Here is a 22,854-nt window from a genome sequence, read left to right on the forward strand (position 1 = left end):
CCCAAACATAACATTGAGAATCCCACGAGAAAAAGATGAAAGAAAAGAAGGATTTTTTGGATCTTTATCATAAATAAAATCCAGCCTCATAAACAAATCTAAATCCAGAGGGAATGGGTCATTCTGGCAGGACTCACTACTTAGAAAAAACAAGGAAAACTCATCAGTTTGACTATCTCATTGCTGATTCAGTACTTAAGATGGCTTAGGAAAAGGAGGAGGTAAGTAAACTTAAAAGGAATTTAAAATCAAATGGAAGAAAACAGTAAATTTTATGTTTTGTGATTTTTACAATAGTAAGAAAAAAAGGAAAACACAAGGCAACAAGAAACCCAACAGTGCGGTAACAGGTACCCAGTTAAAGATCAGATCCTGTGACTGCATAGCCATCCCTGGGATATTACTGAATTCTGTGCCAGTGACACGTGGCCCTCAGGGAACAAGTTTTTGCTTACCATGCAAGGATGGACACACTTATAAAGCAAGAGATACAAGTTTACTAAAGAGGTTTTCAAAGACAACTCATTAGACACCTAATTCCACCAAGGCAGCTCTCTGTACGTCTCTTCAACGCATACCTCACATCAAGGGCTCTCTTCTGAAAGATAGGGCTCTCCAGAGAAGCTAAGGCAGGTGGAGATAAATGTGGTAACTGGACAGTCAATCATTAGGCAATAACAATAGCAGCAGCTAACATTTATTGGACACATATCATATGGATGCACTCAGAATTATGCAAGGCCTGTTTGATGGTATCTCTAATGTTTACAACAATCCTACAAGGTTAGTGTAAAGACACCTATTTTGTATATAGGCAAATGGAAGATTACTGATGTTAAGTGATGTGCCCAAGGCCATAGAGCTAGTGAGCGGAGAAGCTTGGATCTGAACCCTTGGCCAAAAGCTAACACTCATTTCACTGACCGTTTTATGAAGTCCCAGGGCACCATAACGATGATTAGACTTGATTAAAAGCATGATTAGACTTGGTTAAAATGTTAACTGTAATGATGTATAGAACCACTTTAGGAAAAGTTCAGGTATGTCTTCATAAAGCTAAACATACACCTAACTGATGTCCCAGCAATTCCACTCCCAGGAATCACAGACAGTCATCAAGTCTACCCCCTCATTTTACAGATAAGATAATCAGTTCAGAGAGATGAAGCAACCTGTCATGGTTATATTCCTAGGGAGTGGCAGAGCTGGGACACCCTAGAGGGAGAAGGGAAACCCAAGATATGCAGCACAACTTGTCAATGCTGAAAAAGAGGAAGTATCCCAAAAGGCAGATATTAGTAATAAAAAATATAAAATTATAATCTTGAAAGTCAATAATCCACCAGAAATGTTTTTATTTTTAAGGCACCTATTGGGAGCTTGGAAAAGATAACTGCTGAGGATCAAAAAAATATGACAAAAAATATTTCTTCCATGTGTCTCAAGGTCCAGTGGGGAAAAAGGCAAAGAGCCTAAATAGCAAAGAGCATACTAAAAAAAAGTGGGCAACTCTCACTTCTTTTTTTGTAACTTTCTGAAAGTTATTATTTGTTTTTGTCTGCATCCCATGACTTATACAAACTTCAGGAGACAGTGACTTTGTGGTATTCCCTATTATCTTTGTGGCCTACAGGAAAACTCAATCACATGGTTATTGGATGAAATGAGTATTCTCAATTTGAAAAAGAGAAAGAAAAAAGTCTACAAAATTGTACACGTAAACATATTTTGTTTCAGCTTCTACCAAGAGGGACATTAGGTCACCACTTTGAAAATGGCCCTAAAAGGAAAAGACGAGATGTGGACCACAATACCAACAATATTTTACATTATACTGACAATGTAAATAGAGACAAGCATTTAGGAACACAAGGATGAAATGGGAGAGAGGCCGAGTGATAAAACACGCAAGATTACTAGCTCATAGACCACACTGTTAGTAATAAAACCCATTTGTTTGACTCAAAATTATCAATCTACAGTATTTCTGGAAAAGATACTTAAAGATTTGAATCTAGATAAACTGGATTCAGGTCAGTTGTAAAGGATTTAAGAACTAATGAAATATAATGGACCAGGGCAATGGTTCCCAAACAAAAGTCCAAGGACAAACCTGGGTTATCCCCCTAAGAATCATTTAAGTACCTGAAAGTCAAAATAGACTCTAATTAAGAAAGTCATCCATGCTACAACATGGATAGACCTTGAAAACATTATGCCAAGTGAAAGAAGACAGGCACAAAAACCCACATACTGTATTATTCCATTTATATGAAATGCCCCAAATCGGCAAATCCATAGAGACAAAAAGTAGATTAGTGGTTGCCAGGGGCTGGAGGAAGAGGAAATGGCGAGCGTCTGCTAATGGGCATGAGGTTTCTTTTGGGGGTGATGAAAATATTTCGAAATCAGTTAGCAGTGATCTTTACATAATACTAAAAACCACTGAATTGCATACTCGAAAGTGTGGATTTTATGGTATGTGAATTATGTCTCAATTTTTAAAAATCCAATATAAGGATATCCAGAAAATGGTCCTCTCATATGTTGCTGGCAGGAGTGTCAGCTATTAAAAGCCTTTTTGCAGGGGAGTGTAGCACTAATACTAAAATTTTAATTGCTTTTAAACTGAGAAATTTCTCTTTCAGAACATAAGTTAAGGAAACATTTAGGTACTCTAAATGTTTATGTATAAGAATATCCGATACAGAATCTTTAGGCAAATGCTTAAACTAACAGCACATCTAGCGTATGGAATAATACTATGCAGCCGTTATTATACAAAGTTTTAGTTAACATAAAAAAAAAAAGTCCACAACATGTTGGAAAGCAAAAAAAGAAAACCTATGATGTAATCCCATTTTTGTTTTTAAAAATGCTCTATCAACACTAGCTTTTAAAAATAAATTTAGGATACACAACAGATATTAACCATCATTGTGCCTGGGTGATAAGACTGTGGGCAACTCTCACTTCTTCTTTTGTAACTTTCTGAAAGTTATTATTTGTTTTTACCTGCATCCTATGACTAATATAAGCTTCAGGAGGCAGTGACTTTGTGGTATTCTCTATTATCTTTGTGGCCTTCAGGAAAACTCAATCACATGGTTATTGGATGAAATGAGTATTCTCAATTTGAAAAAGAGAAAAAAAAAGTCTACAAAATTGTACATGTAAACGAAAATGACAAATACCTGTATATAGAAGAAAGAGAATGAACAAAATGTTAATAGTAATCATTTGAGTCTGTGCAAATTTGGTTGTTTGATTTTTTTAAATAGACATCTAAATTTTCAATAGTGAGAATATTAGTTTCATGATAGCTGTAAAGAAAATTTTTCACATATATGTAATAGAAAAGTTTTAAAGACTTTAATAATAAACCAGAAAAATTATTTTGCCGGACAATTCATGCTCCTCCAGATCATGAGGATTCAGGAGCCAAAAGTAGAATATGAGAGGGGCTGGCTCTGTGACTACATCTGACCCAGTGCAGGGCAGCTGGAAGGGCCCCCGCACATTCTTCACCCAGAAGTGCTTCCTCGCAACGTCAACCCAGTGATGAGCAAGGCCCAGGCAGCTCCTGCCGCTGGTCTGCTTTAGTCTTCCATCTTCTGCAGCAGGGAGATCAAAGTGCTCTATGTTTAGGCTTAATATCAAGAAATTAGCTAAACATAAATGAGTGGAAAAGCTTATCTAAATTTGAGACCTTCTGTCTTTTCTAAAAGTCCAAATAATAAAAATGAAAATACAAAATAAGAAGTAATTGCTACTATTAATGCATCAGTTTGTGGACATTTCAGGTAGCTAAAGTTATTTTTCAATTAAAATTAGGATTGTTTTATTTTTTTCACCTTCGCTTTCTTCTGAAAGAATATTTCTTATAGTTACTCAACTGTGGAATATACTAAAGGCAGAAAATCCCACATATCCTTGCCTTTATCAAACTGCCATTGTACTGAAACTCATTCATGTGACAAACAGATTTGTGCTGACTGAGCAAGACCTATCTGAGGAGGGGCAACACAATGTCCGTGTGTGTGTGCGTGCGTGCGTGCGTGCGTTTGCGTGCACTGTGTGTCTCCTCTGGGATTTTTTCCCCCTGCGTTTAGTGTATTCGATGCATCCTTACCCCAGAGTCCTAGGCTTTAGGCAACAAAGCAGGTATGTTGATCCTGATGTGACTCCTCACACAGTCACAGCTGGTTAGCACCAGGGGGAGGTGAGTTCAGTTTCAGGTATCTAAGAATGACTCAGGTAGAGGTGTCCAGGAGGCTCTTGGATATACACTCCAAGAGAAATTTTTACATGAGTGAATTACACTGCCCAGGAAGAATGAACAAAGGGAGAAGAGGAAACAGGACCAAAACCTGAGGAATACTAATATTTAAGGGTCCTCAGGGGAAGTATACCTACAGACAGGTGAGAAGGAGCAGTCAGGTAAGTGATACAAGTGGGAAAAAAGGAAGAAAGTATGGTAACACAGGAGCCTGAAGATGAGAGCATTACAAGACAGAATGATCACAGGTGTCAAATGTTGCTGACAAGGACTGAACATGGCCAATAGATTTGGCAATGTAATTTGTGCAAAACCTCTCCACCCTAAAGTCCTTGGATCTGGCATTCCTAGTCCCCACCTCTATTTTTTTATTTTTGCACTTAAAATAGGGAGTGGGGTGGGTGGTGGTGGATTTTTCTCTTAATGATGTTTCATGAGTCTTAGAAATTTGACTTCTCCAAATCTGCAGGCAAAGTCAACCTAAACCTTGTTAATTCTAGGCAGTAAGAAAAACTGAGAGCAGGTAGATTGTTAAACTTAAGATGCTGACAGGGAAGAGTTAGGAGGAGAGAGGGAAAATAATACTGAGTAAGTGCCTTGGTTGTTTTTAGATACTAAGAGTTTACTTTCAAACAACTATGGTTTGAGCAAACCAAAACCTCAAAGTGATTCAATTTCCTAATCTGCCAAAGTGGAATCATATTTGTTCCACTAGCCAAGGCCAGGGGAGACCTCTTCTAGAATGTTTTTGTGATATCTTCTAGGCCAAGAAGAGGCTCAACAGATACCTGCACAATGAATAAGACTATTTTCCTACTCTTCCTTCCTGGCCCACCCGTAATTTTATCTCTAGTCTTGAGCCACCAGAGCCTCGGAGCCCAGAACTTAGGTCAACCCTGGCCCATATCACTACCACATACAAAGGCCCAGCAAGACCCTGGCCTGGAATTAGAAATACTGTATACACGGCTAGGGATTGGTTCTTTTTATATATCCCAACCTTTTAGTCACTCTGAGTACTCAGAATTGTTTCGATATTTTAAAGATAAAATAGATGTCAGCAATGATGGTAATAGCTGATTTTATTAAGAACTGACTATTAGGCAGTGTACTAAGTTTCTTAAATAGATTATGTCATCAAAACAACTCTAAGAGGAAGTATACTATGGTTCCAATTATAACTCCGTTTTATAGAGTAGAAGTTCAGAGAGGTTAAATAACTCACCCAAAGTTACACAGCTAGTAAGCAATAGAGCTAAGATTTGAACCCAGGTTTGACTCCTGCTTTCAAGAGCCACGGCTCTTGACCATTTCAAGATACTGCCTCACATCCTGGACACATCAAACTTTGCAATAAGAATCAGCAGGAATCTCTAACCACCTCTACTTTATTTCCATCATCCATTCTCCAACATGACTGTATCTTCTTAACCTTTCCCCAACTTTCAACTCAATAACTTTTCCTCTTCTATCCATTTCTTCATAAATCCACTTGTACCCCAGATCAGAGTAAGAGAATACATGAAGAATAAACAATCTAGTAGAACACAAAATATTAAGTGTTTTCTAAGACTTTTCAACTTTACCCAGAAGGATCCCAAGATGAGGGTTAATGAACATCAAATTTGGACTTGATAGCTACCAGAAGACCTACAATCACCATCCTAAGAAGACATTTTGTTAACAAGCAGCACTGTATTTCCTTTAACCCCACAATATGAGAACTTTTGATCTTTGGTCACTAAGTATTACCTACTTTCCAAAAACTTGCAAAATTTATCCAAAACCATACTACCAGTAAAGGGACGGGTTAGCAGAGGGACCAGACAGTGAGTTAATGAAAAACCTACAAACCATATCAAAAGTGGAAAGAAGTTCCCTGTTGTATTTCTGCATTTTTCATAATACTCAGAATACTAGCTTTGGGCTAGTTTTCCCAGGGGTAAACCAAAGTTAGGTAGAGGAAGACAATTCTCCACAGTCACATCAACACTTGTATGTGAGCTAAAAATGTCACAGGTCCTAGATTTTTCATTGCCACTTGAGGGAGTCCAAAGGCCTCGTCACCAGAGCTTCCCAGACTCCTCTGGTCAGGAAAGGAAATGAGGCAATTCCATTCAGCGATTTTAAGTAGTCTTCCTTATTCCAATGTTTTCTAGATGTAAACAGACTCGAAGCCTCTTTATTCATAGGCTTTAAAAGTTAAGATATAGAGAATAGACTGATGGTTACCAGAGGGGAAGGGGATTGGGGGAGGGCGAAAGGGGTAAAGGGGCACATGTGTATGGTAACAGAGAGCAACTAGACTTTTGGTGGTGAACACAGATAGTCTATACAGAAGTTGAAATACAATGATGTACATTACACTTGAAATTTAAATAATGTTATAAAATAATGTTACCTCAATAAAAAAGAAAACCCATAAATAAATAAATAAAATTTAGCTTATTTCCATTGAAAAAATATTGTTCTGTGTCCATCTCAGCTAGCAATATATTGGAAATCATCAGTAACGTGAGCTGAAAGAACCACTATGTAATATATAATTACTATGTAATACATAATTACTAAGTAATATTTTAGTTAAAAATTATATCTTCTTAGTTACTATTTATTTTGGCTTCTACTTATAAATACTATAAATGCATGCCCTGGTAAACCCTAGGATTCTAATCAAGATGGACCTCTGAGGTCATCTAACCCAAACTCCCATCTCAGGCTCTCTCCTAGGGACAGAAAGCTTTCTGCTCACAAGGCATATACCACAGCTGCTCAACTTCCGAGGATGGCCTTCTTTAGATGGAGCCTGTCCTCGTCAAACTCTTCCCATGCGTCCATTCTCATCCACAAGTCCAGCAACAGATATGTTCATTCTTTTACACAAGATGCTTTTAATTCTTCCCTTCTTCAGGCTACATAATTCTAGTTTCATCTATCACACCTCATATGAAATGCGTCAATTCTTTTATCATCCTGGTCACTTTGCTCTGGCCTCCCAAGTATATGATTCAGAACACAAAATGAATTAAGACGACAGCAACAACAAAATCTGCTAAGATATGTCAAAAGACAGGGAAAAGCATTTAATGCTCAGATTTCTTTTCTTTTTTTGGAGGAGGGAGGAGTTGGATATGGTCCATTTTAAGTCATTTTAAAACACGATTCCAGGGTGAGGCTGTTTAGAATCTTGGTTCTACTGGGCAATTTACTATCTACCCCTCCTAATGCATGTTGAAAGAGGCCTTCCAAAATGACTACCAAATAGAAGGTCTGACTATGGGGCCAGCACCATAGCTGAGTGGTTAAGTTCTCGCACTCCGTTTTGGCGGCCTAGGGTTTCGCCGGTTCGGATCCTGGGCATGGACATGGCACTGTTCGTCAGGCCATGTTGAGGGGGCGTCCCATATGCCACAACTAGAAGGACCCACAACTAAAATATACAACTATGTACTGGGGGGACTTGGGGAGAAAAAGCAGAAAAAAAAGATTGGCAACAGTTGTTAGCTCAGGTGCCAATCTTTAAAAAAAAAAAAAAAAGGTCTGACTAATATTAGCCCTCAACTTGGGACCCTATGTAGGATGAGGCTGAAAAGTCTAAAAAAAAGAAATAGTTACTCATCCATATGATCGACTTTGGCATTCTTCTTCTTTCACTATTCTGGATTGTGGATCATTATCTGGAGATCTATGTTGGTGGTAAACATCTTCCTAGAAATCTGAGTTCCCATCTTACCCTCAGCAGAGCTCATCTGGGGCCAATTCTTTCAGGAATTTGACGGCCAGCTAAATCCACTGCACTTCTTTATCTTCGTATATCTTTGGTCACCACAAAAAGTTTAGCACACTATCTACAGGTCTTTCCACTCTCCCTTACTACCACATGCCTTATCTTCCCAAACCACCCATATACTACTCTCTTCCTCCCAAGCTTTCCTCCTGGTTCCTCAGAAGCAACGCAACTGAACCCTGGCTCTCCCCCAGAAGACACCACCTCTTTTAAAACACTCTCAAATTCTTTGGTGGGGCTAACATTCTCCACACTCCCACACTCTCCAATTCCAGAGTATCACTCCCTCATCCACAGTGTAAAACCCTGGCTCCTATGAGGCATATGCCATCCCATACTATAACTGTTTGTAACCAGACTGTGTTTCTTTCTTTCCTTTTTTTTTTTAAGGAAGATCAGCCCTGAACTAACATCTGCCACCAATCCTCCTCTTTTTGCTGAGGAAGACTGGCCCTGAGCTAACATCCGTGCCCATCTTCCTCCACTTTATATGTGGGACGCCTACCACAGCATGGCTTGCCAAGCGGTGCAATGTCCGCACCCAGGATCCGAACCAGCAAACTCTGGGCCGCTAAAGCGGAATGTGTGCACTTAACCGCTGCGCCACCAGGCCAGCCCCTCTTTTTTTTTTTTTTTTTTTAAGATTTTATTTTTCCTTCTTCTCCCCAGCACAGAGTTGTATATTTTTAGTTGTGGGTCCTTCTAGTTGTGGCAAGTGGGACGCCACCCAGCATGGCCTGACGAGTGGTGCTAGGTTCCCACCCAGGATACGAGCAGGTGAAACCCTGGGCTACCGAAGCAGAGCGCACAAATTCAACCACTCAGCCACGGGGCCAGCCCCCGTGCAGACTGTAAGTTTCTTAAGAAAAAGAATTAACTTTCAGTCTCTGTTGTAGCTGGCCCCAAGTAAACATTCAAATATTTCTTAATGAATAAATGCTGAAAAACTCAACAAATATTTGTTTAGTGAATAAATTATATCCACATTCACTCTACGGAAGGAAATGGGGCCCAACAATCTGAAGATTTTTGAGATTCCCACAGCACAGCTGAAGAAAACTCTTCCCACCTCACTTTTTCATTTTGTAGAGGACTTAGAATGAGGGGCTCTATGACCTGACTCTCAGTCATGGGGTGAGGAGAGAAGGTTCTCTCCTAATTACTGCAAGTCTGGGTTAACCTCCTGGTCATAGCTCCAAGTTTTAATTCTACATTTCTATTGCATTCATTGCTTATTAACTTTCCTCTACAATGGAGACATGCACCAAAACCCCTCTTACTCCTTAAAATTACAAGTGTCTGCAGACCATATCATATATCACATAATATTTATATTTTGTACTTTTCTCAGTACGAAGCAAGTAGCTGGGATGAATAAAAATCAGCATTTCTTTATCTAGGTTTGCCATCACTAACATTAAGATGTGTTCCCCTACAAAGAAATATTTTCAGCTGTACTATATACATCAATAGTGCTACAAGGGTTTTCAATGATTAGAGTTCACATTTTATTTCTCTAGCTAATTTTTTCTGCCTAATACTGCTTAGTCGTCTTAGGAGTTTAAAATATATTTATTAGAAGAAGTTTATTTTTTAATATTGATAGAAGACTACAGCCCCTGAGTGATTCACTTTCAAATGTTTTATTAAAGTCTGTTTTTCTTGCAACACTTCTTTGGGTAACACAAAGTCAATCTCTAAACCCTTTATTCTTGGCATACTACTCCTGTCATGCCCTTTCTGGTTAATAAGAAGCATCATTATTTATTACTGAGTTTTGACTAACCTGTAAAATCTATCACCTCAGTTGAATCTACCTTGAAAAGATTTTGGACAAAGAAATGAGGAATTTTCAAGATCAGAAAGTATTTACATGTCATTTTTCTCCAGAGAAGAGGAAAAACGAATTAAAGGGAGTGAAAGTTTTTAAAGAGTAGACATTTTATTTGCTGCTACTCCTAACACCTTAGAATCATGGTAAGAGAAAGGACAAAGTTTGATGGTTAATTTTATTGTTACAGTGAAAGATTTCCTTGCCACTGACATTCTGAATGCCAAGTACCTGGTGATAATCATTTAATCATGTATGATTGCTCCATTTAAGTGACAGAAAAACGAGTTGAAGTTGTCCAAAGTTACACAGCTAAGTGGCAGAGTTAGAGTTTTAATCCTGTTCTACTGAAAGCAAAACCCAAGTTCATTCCAGAATACGGGCCTCCTCTGTTAGGCAATTAGCTCTCTCCACACACACACAACCCTGAAGCCTTGTGGATTGCTTAAGCATGAACGTCATTGTCTATTTTCATGCTCTGCAACTTCTTGCAGTTCAGTCATCAGTATGGCCTATTACCAGTACCTATAAGAGAAGCAGAATCAACTCTGTCTGAAAGTGGCTCCACTTCATTAACTTGCTCCTCTACCATATCTAATATTAACTTTTAAATAAAAACCCCACCCTGTTCATCAACATTACTCTGAAGTCTAAAACGAAAACTCAACTAACTGAGGCTACGTAATAGCTGGGTAACATATCAAAGATCTTAATAGGAACCAGTAAAATGTCAAAAGAAACAAGGTTGGGGTAATTTTGGTAAAGAACGTTTTTACTGAAATAAAAGCTTACCTTAAAGAATGTTTAAAAAATTAAATATGCAGATTATTTTAAGAAATATAAACCTACCCATGTATCATAAATGACAATAGTTTTGAGGATTTGGGGTTCTCTTCAGTAATGTGTGCTTTTTAACAGCAGCATAATATTTCACTAGGTGGATGTGTGATGATTTAAATAGTCCCCTTTTTGATGGAAATATAGGTTCTTTTGCATTTTCGCTATTATAAACAAAGTAGCAACAAAAGCCCTTGTACACCTAGTTTTGCACACCTGTCAGAGTATTTCCACAGGACAAATTCCTGGCAATGGAAGTGCATTCTCTGTAGTATTTATCTATCAGCTGACAATTTTATAGAGCCAGGACAGGAAGAAATCAGTGCGCTGACAGTGTTTAGTCACTGCTCTTCCTGTTAAGAATTGGCAGCAGATGAGTCAATTATTTCCCAAAATAGGTTGTTATGATTTGGTTTCACAAGGACCTATCCAGTGGGCATAGACCAGAGAGAGGGTAGTCCTTGTAACCACATCTCTAGGTCACCCTGTATCTGACCAGTCAATGCTCCCTGGAAGCAGAGAGGAAAATGGCTGGTCCACCCAACCTCTTTGCACAGGGTCTCAGTGAAGGGCAAAGATTCAGATCTCCCCAGTTACCAGGTTGTCATTCAATTCTGTAAAAGGAAAACCAGCCCATCAGAGATACCTGTTTCCAAGAGACAGAGATCGGTCCTCTCATTTCACCTCCTTGAGCCACAGTGGTTGGCTCAGTTCACTATTATTTATTATTATTTATTACATGAGTTCACTATTTTCTCTAGGGGGAAACTTCCATAGATCATTAACAATAAGAATTTTATAAATGAGAATGTGTTTAGTTTAATGAAAGATCCAAAATGATAAATATATAAACTATAAAAAATTGATCACATCTCTCTTTATAAAAACTTGGAAAGCTGTTCCAGGGTGGAAAAATTTCTCTTCCACACAGCTAATTTTGAATAATATTTTGATTTACAGCTTTCATTACATTTATTCCTATATGGAGCTGACCTGAGCGTAAGTGAAAATCCATATATGAAGTCATTCAGAACAGAGCTCTCAGCTACCACGTGGAGAATGGGAAACAGAGGCAGCAGGTAACTACCAGAACCTTCTCTTGTTAAAAAAGCAGCAGTATATGCTGGACGCATTCACTTAAAAGATATGTGATACTTACCTGCTTCTCTTTCTTCTGTATTTTCATTATCCCTTATTGAAGAAAGATATTTATTTCTGTAAAACATAAAAAAAGGCAAAGATTATGGTAAAATCCAAAATAAAACATTTTAGATTCTCTCACGATCAACTGTGACAGAGGAGGAAAACACAGTACAGAGGACTACTTCTACAGAAGATGTATAATCACTGGTCTTCCAGCTCCACTACCCCCAGAGCCCTAAGGATAGCCCTAACCTTACCTAACTCAATCCCAAAACTTAATTTATTGTTCCAGATGGGGTGGAGACAGAAAGATACTGTCTTTGTAGATAAAATAGGTTATAAAAGATGCTGGCATATTAAATTGCAAAGGAAACTGAAAAAGGAACCAAAAATAATGACACGACTACATTGAGAGGACTGGAGGAGAGGGAGTAGAAATAAGCTAAGCCCTCATTCTTTTGGAAGAAAATCAAGAAGTAATATATACAATTGATAAATCAAGAAACAGAAATACGCACAATAAAAAAAAGAGCTAAATGCGTTGAAAGTAGTTCTCTTGAAGGACTAAGAGGCGTTGGTGTGAGACAGGACAGGTCACCCTTGCCTTTCATCAGATACTCTCCTATATTATCTGATGTTTTAAATCATATACATATATTACTTGACAAAATAAATTCCACTCCAATATTTCATGTGATTTTTTAAATGACTGATATGATTGCACCCAGGACTTCGGCCTCCCTCTTCACTCCAACCACAACGCCCATGAGGACACTCAACTTTTTCTCATAAGTGACTTTTGAGCACCAAGCAATAAGAGCCCAACAATTGGCTTTACGGGTCTAAAAGCGCATTGGGGCATCATGAGGAACAGAAAGAACCCTAGTCTAGGAAACCCAGAATGCGGCGCTGCCTGAAGCACTAACTAGCAGTACTGCCTTGGGTTTGAAGCTCCCATCTTCCACATATACAAACAACGGACGGATCATAGAATCTGAGCTTCTGGTTTGGGCCCGGATGTAGATACTGCCTCAAATTTATTGTTTACTTTGATTTCCTGGACATCCCATAGAGCTACAGAGCACCACACCCTCAGGAAATCATCCCAGAGGCACAGAATTATCCTTATGTTCATAATTATTTCTCATATCCAAATGAAGGTGATGTGTAGAACTTTAAGATTAAAGTGAGATTAAAATTTCTGAGCTCATGGTGTGTTTGACACAAACTGAGAAAAATGAAGGAGTTGTATTCTAATTATCCTTGAAGCCACAAGTAACACTTTATCAGTTTAATGTCTAGCAATTTAGGGTTTTTTCCTCCAAGAGGTAGGCATTTTCTATAAAAAGGACCATAAAATGCTACCAGGATACTGCTGCTTGCAAAGAGCACAGCAGTCACGGAGGTAACAAGCTGCAAAGCGTGTACAGTCAGGGCCCAGACCTCTTCCTAGAGGAAGCGGGAGGAGGGCAGAGAAGGAATTGGCCATATCAGGAACAGTGACAATCAAGGCAGTAAACGATGCTTCTATGAATCAGTGTGGATTGCGATAGAACAATTATTCGCCTCAAGGAAAGCATAGATTCCAGTGAAATTGTTAAGTACTCTGAATCAGAGCAGTTAGAAGAATTTTACCCCCAATCTTCACTAAAGTGGAGTCAGTTCTAGGTAAACTATGTTAGTACAAGTTTATCTCCTTTATCACTCAACTTCAAATTATCAGACTCCAGAAAACCAACATTCTCAATCGTCACAAACTGCTACAAATTCTGACATGAAGAAATAAGTATGAAAATAAATTCTAGCTAATAAAACAGGATATTATCAATAACCAGACATATGTTCTCAAAATTCTGCCCAAAATGAAATCAATCATTTAAAAAACAGAGAAAAATTCCACCAATGTCAATAAAAATTACTTCTCACTATATAAGGAACAAGTATAATGCAGTACAGACATCAAAATCACAATTTCCTATTAAGTACCAAAGACCAGCATGCAAATAAGCAGGATCACAACACTGCCAGGAATGTGGGGGAAACAGGTCCAACTTATCATTGCTAATGGCACTTCTAATTGTTTCAAGCTTTCTGAAGAATGCTCAGGCAAAGTGCCACTAGATGTATAAACTGTGGCAGTCCTTTTATCTGCCAATTCCATTTTAAGGAATACATCCCAAGGATAAGCCAGTAGGAAATAAACCTGAGCCTTAGAGGAAGCTCAGGAACGAGGTGGGGTGAAACGTGACAATGCCTATCACAGCAGAGCTTGGGCACTGGAGAGAGCCGTGGAGATCACGCTGGCCCACCACTCCCTGGGCCTGTGTTATCATAGGGCCTGAGAAGATCATAGAAGGCAGATGAGCAAAAGCTGCAAAGACTAGGGAGGAGGTGAGGCTGACCCGAGTATGGCTTGAATTTGATTACTCAGCAAAGAGAGAAGGCTTGCAGGAAAAGAGGTAGGTGAAAGATTCTAAACCAAATCTTTCCCCCCCCCCCCCCGAATTTGCTCAAATGCAAGATATTGCCCCTGGCATCTTCAGCAACATTCATGCTGCATAGATAACCCCACCTCATTCTCTGAGAGAAAGAATGTATGTGTGAAATCCAAGTGAGTGGGAGTGACGTCACTATAAGAATAATTGCTCTAGGTCAGTGAAAGGAATCTTTGGCAACCTTCATGTTATTATTGTGAAATTATTTATAGCATCTTAATGGATTGTCACACACCAGCATGCCACCACCCCACAAGATAACAGATGTCATCAACATCAATAGGTTTTCAATAAGTCATTTTTTGACTTTTATTCCTCCAAATAGTACCTAATAATATACAAAGCACACTCTCTTAGGTTACCTCTATATTTTCACCTCTTTTATGGCACACGTTTAAAAAATACAAAACTATGTAATCTTCCTGTAAGGCTAAATTCTATGTAGCACAATGGATGAACAGATACACCCTAAGCATGTACTTCTGCGTAATACCGGAAATGGTTTTATAGCCTCTGTTGTTGCGTTGCCATCACTCAAAAGTTGTGATTAGATCCTTTTGGCTCAATAAAGAACAAATTAAACAGTAATTTCAGGGTGCCACAACTTAATTAGAAATATAATACAGACATATTATGAAACTCCTAACTATGTGGGAATTCAAGAAATTTGTCAACAGGAGAAAAAATAATGTGTATAATTTCTGAATTATATGAAAACTGGTAGGACTCCGGCTCTCTTCACTGCCTTTCAGTGTTTATGTAGGAATGCAGCATTTAATTACCTTCACAAGAAGATAAGCTGCTAGCAATGTAAAAAGCAAATATAAAAATTCCCATTCCTTCTAACACTCACCCACTAACGATGCTTCCATTAAGAAAAATGGGTGCCAGGTTTCAAAAATAACATTTTGAAAGTTATTATTTTCTTTATTACTGTCTCTCTCTCCAGTTCAAACATTCTGCAACAAGAACTGTCCCATTTCCATGTTCCTCAGTGCTGTGTTACGGGACACTTGAAAATAATAAAACATTGTGTGCACACTACTCCACCATTCATTCACAGAAATTATTTAAACTTACTATATCTTGAGAATTCTGCCATCCCAACAATCCCCACTCAGTCCAAGGGGTCTATTTCATTACAAGAGGGTGTGTTTATGCAAACACAGACAAGTGCACACATAGCAGACCACTACCACCATCCTTTACATTCACAGAGACAGCAGAAGACACAACTGATGGCAGGAAGGACAGGGACTTTTGCTGTTAACAGGCCCCCATCCTTCCACACTATCAGGAACTTTGGGGAAAAGAATACACGGTAAGCAACTTTAAAAATCACTTACACCTCAAATTTTCCACAGTGAACATGTATTTTTATAATCAATTTTATGCTCACCCTGAACCTCAAGGTTGGTTCCTAACAACCACTCTAACAACAGCTGGCACAATAAGGGAATGCCACACTGTTCCAGGGTGGGGATTTTAGAAGGGAATAAGAATAGGACATGGGGAATAACTCACTTGGGAAGAGTTAATCAAAAAGGCAGCAAGGTCTTGGGGAATGTCACCTTCCTTAAACCACCTCTTATCAAGACTCTTGACATTCTTGACCACAGAGAGGGTCCAATGGGTGAGAGATCCCTTAACTTCTCCCTTCCTCACCTTACCATCCTCCACAAACTGGACAAATTTATCTACATCTTTGCTAGGCTGGAAGCAATCTACAGGAGGTTAACAGCAAGAATTTGAAGTGCCAAAAAGCAGAGTGCGAATCCAGGTTCTGATAACGATCAGCCAGGTAAAACCTCTCTCAGACTGTTTCCTCACCTGACAACATAACCTCATACAGTTTTAGGAAAATTAAAAGGGATGAGAATCTATAGTGTCTGTCACATGGTCAATACAAGCTGTATGGCAGTCATTAGCATTGCCTGTCCTAATGGACTTCACCCTCTCTCCTGAGGACAAACCAACCCTTCCATCAGTACTTGTTTCCCACGTCTCAAACACCTCAGACTCTGGATTACTTTGCACTCTGTCTTTCCTGATTTCATTCAGGTCTGTCCTCAAATGTCAGCTTCTCAGTGATGTATTCCCTAACTGCTCTATATGAAGCACACCTTCTCCTCCAACCTCATCCTCTGTCCTCTTACCCTAACTTAGTTTTCCTCCTGGCACTAGTTACTATCTGACATTATGTCTAGTTCATTATAAATTTATTTATAAATTTCCTGTGCACACACAGGAATCTAAGCTTTGCTTTATTCATGCTGTAACCCCTGAGTCTGGAACAGCACTGGGCTCCTAACAGGTGCTCAATAAACCTTTGTTGCATGGAAGAATCATTTCCTCTCCTTAAGTTATGACGAAACCTCTCTCTTTCTATAGTTCTTCTCTCCTCCAAAAAGAAATAGGTTCAACTCTATCTTAAGATAGTAACTAAGCTATCAAATCCTCCATACACCTAAATTTTCACTTCCTCCCATATTACTTCCCTAAAGATGCTCTTAGCAATGACTCCCTACTTGCCAAATCCAAAGGGCATTTTCAGGCTTTATTCTACTTTCTTGCAGCATCTTAAACTCTGGGCTATTTTCTCCTCTTAAAATTCTCATCTCACTGGTTTCTTGGAGGCCATTCTCTCCCCATTTTGCTCCCTTTGAAGCAGGCTTCCAAAGCTCAGCTTCCTCCCTAGGCTCCTCCTACTATAAGGCCTAACCCTTAAATGTCAGTGTCCCCAGGGTTTAATACTCTTAATGCCAGAAGGGCTTCTTGAGTTCTCTACTCAAGAACTCAAGAATTCTCCATCTTCATCTCTCTACACCGTGACTACCACACATTTCCAAATCTAAGCCTTCCTCCTGACCTCCAAGTGGGCATATCCAACCACATCCTGGCCAGTTCCAACTAAGTATTCCACAGATTCCACAGAAACCCACAACTCTTCCAAAATCACTCAGTATTACCTTTACGCACACACACCTGCTCCTATGTCTCCCACCGGAGGCTAATGTCTCACGACCTTTATAACTCCTGAATCCCTTGGTTCCTCCCTCGTCCACTTCTTTAGTTTATTCCCACATTTTTTTTGTTGTTTTTTTTACCTGAAATAGCCTCCTTCATGCCTCCTACTCTCATCCCATTACCCTCATTGCATCAACAGTATGTTTTCCTAAAGTATAAACAAAATCAGATAGTATCGCTATAGTGTCTTCAGAAAAAAATTACTAATTCCTCATAGTCCCGAGCCATACAGAACCTATCTGGTCCCTGGTCCTTGTCTACTGTTTTGACATTGCCTTCCACCATTCATCCAACTATATGTAACACTTGCAGGTTCCAAAACCAGCCCGTTAACTCATGTCTTTGTTCAGGCTATGCCTCCATTTGGAAAATCATTCTACCAATCTTCCTCTCCAATCTCTTAATCTTCAAAACTCGGCTGTGGTATCATGTCCTCTGGGATGTCTTATCCGACTTCCCCTAAACCCTGAAAGCATCTCATGAAAAACACTAAACTACAGTAGCTGTATCACCAAGATATCATCTTTTCCCTGTCTGTGCGTGCCATCAGCTCTAAGTGCCTAAGCACCCTCCGGGAAGGAACTCTTCTGCAGTATGGAGCTCAGTGCCTGACATCCGGACTCTCAAATTATTATCCGTGGAATGAGTGACTGAATAAATGGGAAAGCTATGTTTACAGAAAAGGCTTTGAGCTCCTGCTTTCTTCATCATAACTGGTGGCCTCTATCTTTTTTTCCTTTCCTGTTTATTCTGTTCTTCTAGTCCAATCAAATTTCTCAGCATTCTTCATTCATACTTTTCCAAAGTAATACATGTACTTAGCTTAAGAATTGAAAAGCTTAAAGCAAAAAATAATATTCCCCTGACTCAACTCTTCCCCATTACTGATTCTCTCTTCCCAGAGGTAATCATTTGACCTTTAGCTGTTCCTTCTGCTACTTTCCATCATATTTCTAAAAAATATGCTAATAATACTATTAGATTTTTCCCCAATTTTAAACATTATTCTATTGGCTTCTTCCTATGAAACAGGAGTTAGTGAATATTTTTATAAAAGGCCAGATAACAAATATTCTAGGCTTTGTGGGCCACATGGGTCTCTACTACAGCTATTCAATTCTGCCATTGTAGCACAAAAAACGTCATAGACAATATGCAAACGATGGGTCTGCCTGTGTTCAAACAAAACTTTATTTAGAAAAACAGCCCCCTGCTATGAAAAATGAAGTGTTATCCTCCCAATACAGTTATTATCACCACTATTCATTGAATCAATATTCTATTCACAGCCAAGCCATGAACTATACTGTGCTAAAAAATTTTGTGTGTGTAATTTTCCCTAAAGATACTAAGTACCTCATTTCAAAATTTGCTTTGTTTTCTAAGAATCACTAACGTATCCCAAAATGCTCTCAAAAAAGCTTAAAACTCCTCTCAATCTAAGTTGAATTTTTTCCGTGAGTCATTGTATCTGGAGTCTATTCCCTCCAACCTGCTTCAAAGCAGGCTGGGACTTGTCATCACCATCCTTCTGGGGATTCATTCCCTTTGTCCCTCTCAAGAGTGGACTCCTATGTTTCTTCTCTCTAGGTTTACACTCTCATTTGGTGAATCACAATGTTCATGAACTCTCTAGGAAATACATGAATGAGAGGTAAATTTTTGAGACTTTCATGTCTGAATATGTTTCTCTTCTACCTTGATGGTTTGGTGGGTAGCAAACCACAGGTTGGAAGATCAATTTCTCAAAACTTTGAGAAGCACTGCTCCATTGTCCTGTTCCTTGTATCACCTCTGTGAAGGAAGCTGAACCATTCTGATCCCTAAAATCATTTGTATACAACCTCCCTTCTTCTCAGAAAGCTTTTAGGATCAACTTTTCACAATGATGTGCCTTGGGGCTATTTTCATCCAGGAGGTTGGGCACCTGGTGGATTCTTTGACAATCCGAAAATTCTTCTCTCATTCTGAGAAGTCCTCTTGTGTTATTTCTTCATAATTCCCTCCTTATTGCTTTCTTTTAACAGAACTCCTTTTACTGTATTTAAATGATGGATCTTCTGGGTTGTACCTCTAATTTTCTCTCATTAAAAAAATATTTTTTTCTCTCTTCATGTTCTACTTCCTGGAAGGCCTCCTCAACTTTAGTTTCCAACCCTTTTTTTTTTTTTATGGCTAACACTTTTAACATTCAATAATTCTTGTTTTGTACTGTTTTGTTTTTATAGTCTCCTACACTCATGCCAACAAACCAACAATGGAAGGGCATTCAAATGACAAATGGTCACTCTTTCCTTTCAAAGACCCTGTGATCTAGTGGAAACATTTCTGCACAACTAGAATATTCAAACTGGTTTGAGAAATGCTTCTGTAACAATTTTAAAGATTTCCTATATTTTCAAGGCTCTGGATGAGAAGTTTTATTTTCCATTAAAGCTGTCACAGCAAAATACATTGAGAAGAGACATTTATCTATCTATCTATCTATCTACATCTATCTTCTACCTTGATGGTTTGGTGGGTAGCAAATATATATATATGAATTGTTTTTGATGCCTGAGTTTTCTTTGGAACATAGAGAATTTGTAAATTAGATTGGCTTCTGTGAAAAGTTACCTTTTGTGTACACTTTAGGCTAGAGCACATTTGCAGAGGTTGATCTTTGATGCTCTGTGCTACAGGCATCTTAATCTCGTGAGTACAGGTCAAAAGCATTCACATCTGTAAGACCAAAAGGGGACCATGAACAGGGACCATAGCTACTTTAACTACTATTATATATCTAATTCCTAGCACAGTATTTCGTGAATGAATAAACTAAATATATCAATATTACACATGTATTTATCAATGGTGGCTCAAAAGAGAGGACTATTAACCCTTCTCTCCAAAAATGTAGATGCCTAACTTGAAATATCTGCCAAACATTACTAGTGGGAAGGTACCATCACAACTTCCACACTGAGGCAGCTCTTTGTTTCACTGGCTGGAAAGTACATTACTGCCACTAACATTAATTTAAGATGCTCTGCTCCTCAAAGTGTTTTAAACAGTCAATGTATTATAGCAAAGGCTTTGTTACCCTGTACGTGGGTAATGCAAGCCATAAGGCAAATCAGGAGTAATGATTTTAATCCTTGTCTGTGAGAAGACATAATCAGCATTAAGAGTAATGATAACCTTCTACTAAACTCTTGTTACTAGATCAAGAGTTTTAGAAAAGTCCATTTTGAGAGGTTTCCTATCTTTTACTAACTCCTCAGGCTATTTAAACTAATTAACATTGACTTAACCACTGTCTTGTGTTGCTAAAATTCCTCACTAAAATCTGTTGTACCTGAGATGGTGTAAAGGCACAAACTAAGAAAGCTCTCTTCATGGACTAGAAACATTTCAACAATGCTGCATTCACAGAATCAGAACTGAATGGGACATCTGAGACCAGATGGCCAAACACTTCGATTCTGATGATGAATGAGACAGATCTGCATAACACAGGAAAAGAAATATCAACTCCAAATCCCAGTTCATCTCTTCAGAAAAAATCTTTCAACTCCTAATTTGGTGATAAAAATCAACTTGCTTGATAAGAATCATTACTAAGGGTAGTAGTAGAAGCAAGCAGCCAGGCACTACCAGAGCTATCAAATATCACACTGTAAACTAAAACCTGACTGCACTTTTTTTTCATCAGACCCTACGCCATGTCAACTGACCCAGATCAGGAAGGGTCACATCTGTGAACCCAGGACTGAAGAAACCAATCTCCTGACAGCCAAGCCCAGTCAAGGTCCAGAGCCCTGAAAATGCAAGCTATAACCTTACATGGGAAGACAAAGGGTTTTATAAATGACACTCCGTATACTGTCTCAAGAGGCCTCACCAAGACCCAGGGAGTGACGTCAGCTTCATGGTGGAGTGAACTTGCCTGGGACTTTCTTCCCTTCAACATACAACAAAAAGGGACATCCATACTCCAACAGAGGACATCCTAACACAGCACAAAAACGTCGGGGTGACACACAGCCATACGATGGAAGGCAGAGAGGCTGTAGCCCCCCTCAGAGGGGCTGGAAAAGGGTAAGACAGAACTTCGCTCCCTCCCCTAAAGACTGCAATCTGTGACCATGAGGAGGCTTTGTGAGGGAAAGAAGGGAGGAAGAGCAGTTTGTTCATGAGAACATCAAGGACCCCAGAGGGCCCATGCAGCTTAGAAGCTAGACCTCTACCAGTGCAAGAGCTTTTGGTGTGGGGGGGTGACCTCATCAAGCCAACACCCCAGGAAACCAGAGAGTGAGAGCAGAGCAAGAATGCCTGGAGAGCATGCAGGATAAAGCACCCCTCCTCCAACTCACCCCACGCTGCTCCACTGCCTGGGATATTGGCTGAAAGCAGAGGGTTCAGAATATGCAGCTCTTGACCCACACCCAGTGGCGACAGGCGGTAACTGCAACCAAATAATATCAGGATGCATAAGATCCGACCCACTTCCTTTAGCAATATCAAACACTATATCAAATCTCCAGACCAGAGAGAAAACGACAAGTACCCAGAATTCACTCCTGAGGACACAGAGATATGTAATCTAAATGACAATGAATTCAAAACAGCTATCATCAAAAAACTCAACGAGGTAAAAGAGAATGCAGAGAAACAATTCAGCAAGTTCAGGAGCTACTTCACAAAAGACAGTGAAACTATAAAGAAGAACCAATCAGAAATATTAGAGATGAAAAACAAAATGGAATAGACAAAACAAAATACGGATTCCTTGAATGCTCAAGTTGATACCATAGAGGAGCATATCAGCATAATCGAAGCCAGAAATGTCAAAATGCTCCAGACAGAGGAGGAGAGAGTGCTAAGACTAAAAAGAAATGAAGAAAGACTCCAAGAAATATCTGATGCAATTAGGAAATGCAACATAAGAATTATAATTCCTATAATACCTATGGTATTTAAGAAGGAAGAAGAGAAGGCGAATGGAGCAGAAACCATGTTCAAAGAAATAATAGCAGAGAACTTCCCAACCCTAGGGAAAGAGAGGGGAAATCTGTGTGGAAGAGCCTTCCAGATCTCCTAGATATTCAATGTAGAAAGACCCACTGCAAGGCATATGGTACTAAAACTGGCAAAAAGGAAATGACAAAGAAAGAATACTCAGGGCAGCAAGGCAGAAGAAAATAACCTACAAAGGAACTCCTATCAGACTTTCAGCAAATTTAATGCAGAAACCTTACAAGCTAGGAGAGAATGGAATGACATATTCATATCTTTAAAAAACAAAAACGTTCAGCCAAGAATACTCTATCCAGCAAAAATATCCTTCAGATATGAGGGAGAAATAAAAACTTTCCCAGACAAACAAAAGCTAAGGGAGTTCACAGCCACGAGACACACCCCCCCACCAACAAGAAATCCTCAAGAAGGCCCTCATATCTGAAAAAAAAAAAGG

General features: G+C 39.0%; 1 protein-coding gene across 6 annotated transcripts in view; it reads right to left on the reverse strand.

Annotated features, from left to right (window-relative positions):
• CHD6 (chromodomain helicase DNA binding protein 6) overlaps positions 1–22,854 on the reverse strand; it is a 198,724-nt gene that overhangs the window by 132,362 nt on the left and 43,508 nt on the right. For all 6 annotated transcript variants that reach the window (XM_070485940.1, XM_044747841.2, XM_044747839.2 and 3 more), the window contains one exon: positions 11,894–11,949. In XM_070485940.1, the coding sequence (XP_070342041.1) occupies positions 11,894–11,920 (27 nt within the window). In that variant the 5' untranslated portion in view covers positions 11,921–11,949. The remainder of the gene's footprint in view (positions 1–11,893; positions 11,950–22,854) is intronic.

Source organism: Equus asinus, chromosome 15 (assembly GCF_041296235.1).
Source record: "Equus asinus isolate D_3611 breed Donkey chromosome 15, EquAss-T2T_v2, whole genome shotgun sequence".
NCBI lineage: Eukaryota > Metazoa > Chordata > Mammalia > Perissodactyla > Equidae > Equus > Equus asinus.